This window comes from Poecilia formosa, unplaced genomic scaffold (assembly GCF_000485575.1).
Source record: "Poecilia formosa unplaced genomic scaffold, Poecilia_formosa-5.1.2 Scaffold178, whole genome shotgun sequence".
Taxonomy (NCBI): domain Eukaryota; kingdom Metazoa; phylum Chordata; class Actinopteri; order Cyprinodontiformes; family Poeciliidae; genus Poecilia; species Poecilia formosa.
Genome location: NW_006800117.1, coordinates 127442 through 135919, shown reverse-complemented (window position 1 = coordinate 135919; position 8478 = coordinate 127442). Strand labels below are relative to the sequence as shown.

The following is an 8478-nucleotide window of genomic DNA, read 5'->3' as shown; positions in this document are numbered from 1 at the left end:
AACTGAATGAGGGAAGTCAACCTTTTGTCTGGGGTGTTTTAGCAGGGATGCACTCCTGATTTGTACCGTAAATGGCCACTTCAGCCAATATGCTGAAGTGGCCCTCGGTGAAATTGAGTTTGACATCCCTGCCCAAGATGAAGATAGGCTACTGATTTTTGAAGTATTTACTCATTAGTGGTTTTATTGATGAAAAATGTAAAAGGAAAAAACAAATCGCATTTTTTAAAATTAAATCAGATTAGAAAACTGTGTGCTATTGTGTGGAATTGATTAAATATCCGAAAAAGACAATAATGCCACTAAAAAATATGGACAGAAAAACATTGATTTCACATCATCATAGAAAATGCTGCATCATTGGAGACTACTCCCTTCCTCCCTCTAGCGGACATTTGGAGAGATAAAAAGTTTGGAACAGTATTATGGGTAGTGTAGTATTCTAGCCGCACACCGCGGTGATTCTCCCGCCAGCAGAACGACAAGTACCAGCATCCTTTGCGCCTATAAATGAAGCTACTCCTAACTGCGGTGATTTGACAGCCGGTTGCACAGAGACGTTGTCCTTGGTTCTTTGTTCACCTTCACACACCTTCTGGTCACAGTCCACCTCTCCACGGAATGTCCGACGGCGGGGGGACAGAGGAGGGCAGCGGCACCATGGAGGTGTCGGCCGTTCAAACGGTGGCGGACACCTCGGTGCTGCAGAAACACATTCGGAAGCTGGTGCCGTTGCTGCTGGAAGATGGCGGCGAGGCCCCGGCCTCTCTGGAAACCGCCCTGGAGGAGAAGAGCTCCGTGGAGCAGATGAAAAAATTTCTATCCGACCCCCAGATTCACACCGTCCTGGTGGAAAGAAGTGCACTCAAAGGTACTTTTAACCGAATATTCTTACAAAGAAACGTTAGTAAATGAGCTGTTTAATTAATTGGGGCTTTACTCGACCTCTTGAATGTTCAGTTATTCAGCCTCCATCAGAGCCGGTTGCTCTTTCTGACGGAGTAAAAACCGAGGTTTTCCTTCTCCACCTGTGTAAACGGGGCGTGGTGGATAAAGTGGAGTTGCTCTCGAAGCTTCATCTGATTATGTCTATGGCCTGATATCGACCTGCATTTGAATAAATTGGAGTATCATCAGAAGGTTTCTGTCTCCATTGGTTCAATTCAAGAATTTAACTTGTTTCTATAGATTTTGGACACAGTGAAAGATGTATCAAGTGTTTTATGTTTCTCAGATTTTATCATTTTTGCTTATTCATGTAATTAAGTCCAAGTTCAAATTCTCAGAAAATTAAAATGACATTTAAAACCAATAAAAAGAATAATTTTAATTCTGAATTGTTAGATATTATATTATAGTCCACACAGTCATTAGACTGCTGACCCGACAGTTTTCGGTCGGGTCAGCAGTCGGGTCGCTGATTTATAAACAATCTGGCTCTTCAGAATTCTGTATTCAAACATATTAATAGAAAGTTCAGTGGAAGGAAGAAATGTGGTTGAACAGACTCTAGTAGATCTAGTTTCAAAATAACTTTTCAATGATATTCAAAGTTATTGAGATGCTCCTGCATGTTTCAGGTCGATCATTTGGAGTTAAACTTTCTTCAAACATGAACCCAAGATCTAAGATTATACAACTTGATGAATAAATCATTTGTTCCAACTGAATGTTGCATCTTTGGGCTTCTGTCATGTGAACTTGTTTTGTCAATGGAAACTTTATTTTCAGTCAGCTGCAGGCGAGCCGATCATCTTCTCAGCTGCATGTTGTTTTTATTACAGCTGTGACCTGCCACACTGTGAACCTCCTGACCGGTCATGATGGAGCATAGATTTATGTTATCTTTTGACTTATTTCATATTATGGTGCTTATAAATGGGACAACCATTTTCCTGGTTGCCCCATTTGGAAGTGAGTAGGACAGCATTAATAATTAAGTATTCATACCATTTGAACTCGGGTTATAGATTACATCTGAAGCTGTTTATGTATAAAAAAAGTCCTTAATTGTGTTAACATTTTACTGAACAAAATCTATGCAATTAATTAATTGAAATGAATTTATTAAAGTCCCAGCCCTCATTTTTAGACTTTTTAAAACATCTTTTAATTGTTATTGCAGTAAATATTAAGACCATATCAACACCAGTCTCCTCTCATTCAGTTTGTTGGATTTGTTTTTGTGTTCTTCTCACAGAGGATGTTGGAGACGAAGGCGAAGAGGAGAAAGAGTGCATCAGCTACAACATCAGCATCGACATCCACTACGGCATCAAGTCTAACAGGTGATTACATTTTCCTGGATGCTGCACAGCTTTGGTTCACCTCAGGTTCGGTTGGACTCAAATGGATCTCATCCGTCTTTTCCAGCTTGGCTCTGATCAAGAGGACGGGTGTCATTGACGCAGACAAGCCCATATCCACTCAGGTTCGGGTGCTGACCCTGAGCGAGGATTCCCCCTACGAGACTCTTCACTCTTTCATCAGCAATGCGGTCGCTCCTTTCTTCAAGTCCTACATCCGGGAGTCTGGCAAAGCCGACAGGTGACGAAACAATAATTTCCTTTGTTCTTGAGAAGAGATGATGGGTGGTGAACGTAATCTTCCGATGTTCTCTGCGGTGGCCTGTAGAGACGGGGATAAGATGGCTCCTTCTGTGGAGAAAAAGATTGCAGAGCTGGAGATGGGTCTTCTCCATCTGCAGCAGAACATTGAGATTCCTGAGATCAGCCTGCTCATCCACCCCAACATCGCAAATGTTGCCAAGCAGTGCTACGAGCGTGGGGAGAAGCCAAAGGTCACCGACTTTGGAGATAAAGTGGAAGATCCCACCTTCCTAAATCAGCTGCAGTCTGGAGTGAACCGTTGGATCAGAGAAATCCAGAAAGTGAGAAAAGCCTCCAAGAATTCTGACTAATTTTGAAGACGTTTTTTCCGACTCTTTAACTCCCCCTGCCAGGTGACGAAGCTGGACCGGGATCCGGCTTCAGGGACGGCCCTGCAGGAGATCAGCTTCTGGCTGAACCTGGAGAGAGCTCTGAACCGGATCCAGGAGAAGAGGGAGAGCCCCGAGGTTCTGCTGACTCTGGACATCCTCAAACACGGCAAACGCTTCCATGCCACCGTCAGCTTTGATACAGACACTGGTGAGGGAAAACCGCTTCCACAGCAGCACTGGTGTTTCATTTTCTCCAGTTTATTAAAACTGAAACCATCTGACTAATTGATTATTGAAATAATCGTTGACTAATTTAGTAAAAGATTAATCGTTAACTGGGGTATACAGACTCAAAACAATGCAGTCAGAGCAGTATTTAATTCAAAAACAAATAAACATTTTGCATTTAACAGTAGAAATTTTTTTTCTGTAAATATCTTCTACCCAGAACTCCTCAAGCAGAATAGTTTTAGATTCACTTGGTTCAAATTCAGCAAAAGAAAATCTAAAAATCCCTCAAGTACTTTTGTTGTCTAATTATTAATTGGTCAAAAATAACAGTCATACGTTATGATCATTGGAAGCATTTAGATGTAGATGCATTCTTTGTTAGCGTCAGTTAAAAAATGCTGTTACTGCATTTTAGATGATAAAATGTTTTCTATTAAAAAATGAACTGTCTGCTTATTAAATCTACTCAATGTGGCCACCTATTTTCCTCAGATTGTCAGAATAATGAGTTTTTAAAATAATTGTCAGCTGCAGCCCTAAAAATCTGTTTTTGTCCTGCAGGTCTGAAGCAGGCAGTGGAAACTGTGAACGACTACAATCCTCTGATGAAAGACTTCCCTCTCAACGACCTGCTCTCTGCCTCAGAGCTGGATAAGATCCGCCAGGCTCTCATCGCCATCTTCACTCACCTGAAGAAGATCAGGAACACCAAGTACCCCATCCAGAGAGCGCTGCGTCTGGTGGAGGCCATCTCCAGGGACCTGAGCTCCCAGCTCCTCAAAGTTTTGGGAACCAGAAAGCTCATGCATGTTGCTTACGAGGAGTTTGAAAAGGTTGGTGGTGTTGCATCTCCATTCAGCCTCCTTCCTGTTGAATTGGCTTTGAGCCTTCTGCTTTCCCTGCACAGGTGATGGTGGCTTGCTTTGAGGTGTTCCAGACCTGGGAGGATGAGTACGAGAAGTTGCAGGTGCTTCTGAGGGACATTGTGAAAAGGAAGCGGGAAGAGAACCTGAAGATGGTGTGGCGCCTGAGCCCCGCCCACAGGAAGCTCCAGTCTCGACTGGACCACATGAGGCGCTTCAGGAGGCAGCATGAGCAGCTGAGGGCCGTCATCGTCCGGGTGCTGCGTCCACAGGTGAGCGGCGATCAATTATTACTATGATAATTGTTGATTTCACCTTCAGTTATTAAGGTTAACAGATTTTTACTCTGCAATTATTAGTATATTACTAATTGGATTTAATAATCTGATTTAAATCCTCGTGACGTTTTGTTGTTTGCAGGTTTCCGCCGTGCAGCAGCACGCTCCTGGAGAAACGGTTGAGCCTGAAGACATGAAAGTAGCTGGAGTCCTCTTTGATGCAGCTGATGCCAACGCCATCGAAGAGGTCAACCTGGCGTATGAGAACGTCAAAGAGGTCGACGGCCTGGACGTGTCCAAAGAAGGGATGGAGGCCTGGGAGGCGGCCATGAAGCGCTACGACGAGCGCATCGACCGTGTGGAGACCCGCATCACCGCCCGCCTGCGCGACCAGCTGGGAACCGCCAAGAACGCCAACGAGATGTTCCGCATCTTCTCCCGCTTCAACGCGCTCTTCGTGCGCCCCCACATCCGCGGCGCCATCCGGGAGTACCAGACGCAGCTCATCCAGCGCGTGAAGGACGACATCGAATCGCTGCACGACAAGTTCAAAGTCCAGTACCCCCAGAGCCAGGCCTGCAAGATGAGCCACGTCCGCGACCTGCCGCCCGTGTCCGGCTCCATCATCTGGGCCAAGCAGATCGACCGGCAACTGACGGCGTACATGAAGAGGGTGGAGGACGTCCTGGGAAAAGGCTGGGAGAACCACGTAGAGGGGCTGAAGCTGAAGCAGGACGGAGACAGCTTCAGGGCCAAGCTCAACACCCAGGAGATATTTGATGACTGGGCTCGCAAGGTAGGGAACATTTTAACAACTTTAAAACTATTTTTAAAGTGTAACTGAAAAAATACACCGAGGGCCAAGTGTGGGAATGATTGGAGAGAGTTAAGTGGAGCTGAGGTCAGAAACAAGGAAAACAATGTTAGCAACTTGGTGAATTTTCAGACCCTCTAGTGACTTCTTATACATCTAAAAAAAAAAAGAAACTAGTGACAAATCTACAAACACTGAGGTGGTTTTAGGCAAAATATGGCAGAAATAGGCCTGTCACAATAACAAATTCTATTTGACAATACATTTTCCCAGAAATTCTTGCAATAAATATTGTGTTTTGATATCATTTTCAACTAATATAATGACGATATTGGCACAATAATGCAAGTACATTCTGTTAAATACCAAGAAAACCTTAATTTCTAAAGAACTGGAAGACATTTTAAATATCCAAAGAACTAAACAAATTGAAATAAAAACATATACATAAATGAAATGATAAATAAATAAAATTAATTATGAAGTCTCTGTAAGTAGTTACCCTTCAAAAAATATTCATCAATGGTCTGAGAGGAAAAATGAGCAAAACTATCAGTTTAGTACTTTGAACAAAAACAGCAAACGAGCAACAAAAATGGTCAATTTGAATGAATTGATTTATTTCTTACTGGCTTATTCAGATCCAAAAAAACTGGCACAAAACTGTCAAAACATACAGATGCTGCCTTTAAGGACCAATTTATGCAGTTCATCTATAAAAAGATCTGATATGTGGTTCCTTTGTGTTCCAGGTGCAGCAGCGTAACCTGGGCGTGTCTGGACGGATCTTCACCATCGAGAGCACTCGAGCTCGTGGAAGGACCGGAAACATGCTGAAGCTTAAAGTCAACTTCCTCCCAGAGATCATCACCTTATCCAAGGAGGTCCGCAACCTGAAGTGGCTCAGCTTCCGGGTTCCTCTGGCCATCGTCAACAAGGCCCACCAGGCCAACCAGCTCTACCCCTTCGCCATCTCTTTGATCGAGAGCGTGCGCACCTACGAGCGCACCTGTGAGAAGGTGGAGGAGCGGTCGTCCATCTCGCTGCTGGTGGCCGGCCTGAAGAAGGAGGTGCAGGCCCTCATCACTGAGGGCATCACGCTGGTCTGGGAGTCCTACAAGCTGGATCCGTACGTCCAGAGACTGGCTGAGACCGTCTTCAACTTCCAGGAGAAGGTCAGGATGCCACCATGTCTGCGATGTATATTCTGACTTTAAAATGATTATATTTATTATGCTGAACTGTGTGTGTTGCTCTTGCTTCCAGGTTGATGACCTCCTGCTGATTGAAGAGAAGATCGATCTGGAGGTCCGCTCTCTGGAGACCTGCATGTTCGACCACAGGACGTTCTCCGACATCCTGAACCGGGTCCAGAAAGCTGTGGATGACCTCAACCTGCACTCCTACTCCAACCTGCCCATCTGGGTCAACAAGCTGGACATTGAGGTATGCAAGTCAGAATGAACCAGATGGCTTCCAAAGGTATTCAGTCTCCCTTCAGACTGCAAACACAAAGTTCAACTATGCCTTTAAATAAAACTACTGCAACCAGTTACCTTCAGAAGACGTCTGATCAGTCTCAGTGCAGCTGCAGGTGTTTGTTAGAGAACCTTGGAGAACAAATGGCATCAAGAAGACCAAAGGGAGGAAGTTAGAGAAATTTAAAACGGCATTAGGTTCTAAAATAACATCCCAGCCAAAATGTAAAGATTGTGACATAACTGTGAACTTATTTAGACATGCTGTTCTACATAAACTGTTGTAGAAGAACTGCAGCTATTGATTAACGCCACACATCTGTCCTTTATGGAAGATTAACTGAATACAGATGTTGTCCATCCAATCTGAGACAATTTGCAAAGCAAGTGCAGAAATATTCCCCAAAAAACCACATAACATCAAAAACAAGTTGATTTTATGAATTATTGACTCAGGGAAGCACCAATCATTACATAAAGCTAAAATCTCAGCATAACCTGCTGAAGTTTCTGGTTGTAGTTTAATAAAATGTCTAAGTTCTTCTGCTTGCTGTTTTACTGTAAGTGTGCTCATAACCGCTGATTTCTCCCAGATTGAGCGCATCCTTGGCGTGCGGCTCCAGGCCGGTCTGAAGGCCTGGACCCAGGTCCTCCGTGGACAGGTGGAGGACAAAGCTGACGTGGACATGGACACAGAGGCGCCTCAGGCCGGACACAAACCCGGTGGAGATCCCAAGATAAAGGTAACTCTGTCACCTCACCTCTTGGTTTAAAAACATAAATATCTGAACGCACCTGAACACCGCACCTTTTTTAATTTCTAGAATATTGTCCATGAGCTGAGGATCACCAACCAGGTGATCTATCTGAATCCACCGATCGAAGACTGCCGCTACAAGCTCTACCAGGAGATGTTTGCCTGGAAGACCATCATCCTTTCCCTGCCCAGGATTCAGAGCCAAAGATACCAGGCAGGGATCGTCTGCTAAAACATCTGCTGGTTCTGCTGCTGCTGTTACCTTAACCAGTCTGTCCTCCTGCATCAGGTGGGGGTCCACTACGAGCTGTCAGAGGAGGAGAAGTTCTACCGCAACGCCCTCACCAGGATGCCAGACGGTCCTGCAGCCCTGGAGGAAGCCTACAACGCAGTGGAGGACATCGTTGGAGAAGTGGAGCAGTACGTAAAGGTAGGAGTCACTTTAAATGAACAGCTGGATGTATTTTTAACTGATTAACCGAGTTCTCCTCCCGGTGCGTTTCCTGCCCAGGTGTGGCTGCAGTACCAGTGCCTGTGGGACATGCAGGCTGAAAACATCTACAACCGTCTGGGTGAAGACCTGACCAAGTGGCAGGCCCTCCTGGTCCAGATCCGCAAAGCGCGTGGAACCTTCGACAACGCAGAGACTCGAAAAGATTTTGGACCAGTGATCATCGACTATGGCAAGGTAACGACGACGGCAGCTTCTCTGGGTTTATTCCCTTCCTGCTGTGGCATTTTAAGCATTTTATTTTCTGTCCCCCACCAACAGGTTCAGTCCAAGGTCAACTTAAAATACGACTCCTGGCATAAAGAAGTCCTCAGCAAGTTCGGTCAGATGCTCGGCCAGAACATGCAGGATTTCCATTCCCAGATCTCCAAGGTGAGCTTTGACCTGAAAATCAGAGCGGGCTTTGAATATTTTATAACAAACAGAAGAGATATCAGTCTCTGTGTGAGCAAGCATATAGAAAGGTTTCATGATTTCTGAGAGGCATTTTGCTCGAGGGATTAGCGTTTAGTCGCTGTGTGTATTATCTAGAGAACATGAATGAACTCTGATGTTTTCCAGAAAGCTGCTGCAAAGTCAGGAAGTTCAGACATTTAATGGTGCTC

The 8478-nt window shown here is 44.8% G+C and overlaps 1 protein-coding gene across 2 annotated transcripts in view; it reads left to right on the top strand.

The window, feature by feature from the left end:
* Nucleotides 1–511: 511 nt before the first annotated feature.
* The window catches only part of dync1h1 (dynein, cytoplasmic 1, heavy chain 1), a 38251-nt gene continuing 30284 nt past the window's right edge, over nucleotides 512–8478 (top strand). For both annotated transcript variants that reach the window (XM_016678277.1, XM_007565511.2), the window contains exons 1-15: nucleotides 512–871; nucleotides 2201–2288; nucleotides 2374–2547; nucleotides 2635–2890; nucleotides 2963–3149; nucleotides 3734–4005; nucleotides 4080–4307; nucleotides 4456–5109; nucleotides 5880–6302; nucleotides 6394–6573; nucleotides 7199–7348; nucleotides 7430–7576; nucleotides 7652–7792; nucleotides 7874–8050; nucleotides 8135–8245. In XM_016678277.1, the coding sequence (XP_016533763.1) occupies nucleotides 622–871; nucleotides 2201–2288; nucleotides 2374–2547; nucleotides 2635–2890; nucleotides 2963–3149; nucleotides 3734–4005; nucleotides 4080–4307; nucleotides 4456–5109; nucleotides 5880–6302; nucleotides 6394–6573; nucleotides 7199–7348; nucleotides 7430–7576; nucleotides 7652–7792; nucleotides 7874–8050; nucleotides 8135–8245 (3438 nt within the window). In that variant the 5' untranslated portion in view covers nucleotides 512–621. The remainder of the gene's footprint in view (nucleotides 872–2200; nucleotides 2289–2373; nucleotides 2548–2634; nucleotides 2891–2962; nucleotides 3150–3733; nucleotides 4006–4079; nucleotides 4308–4455; nucleotides 5110–5879; nucleotides 6303–6393; nucleotides 6574–7198; nucleotides 7349–7429; nucleotides 7577–7651; nucleotides 7793–7873; nucleotides 8051–8134; nucleotides 8246–8478) is intronic.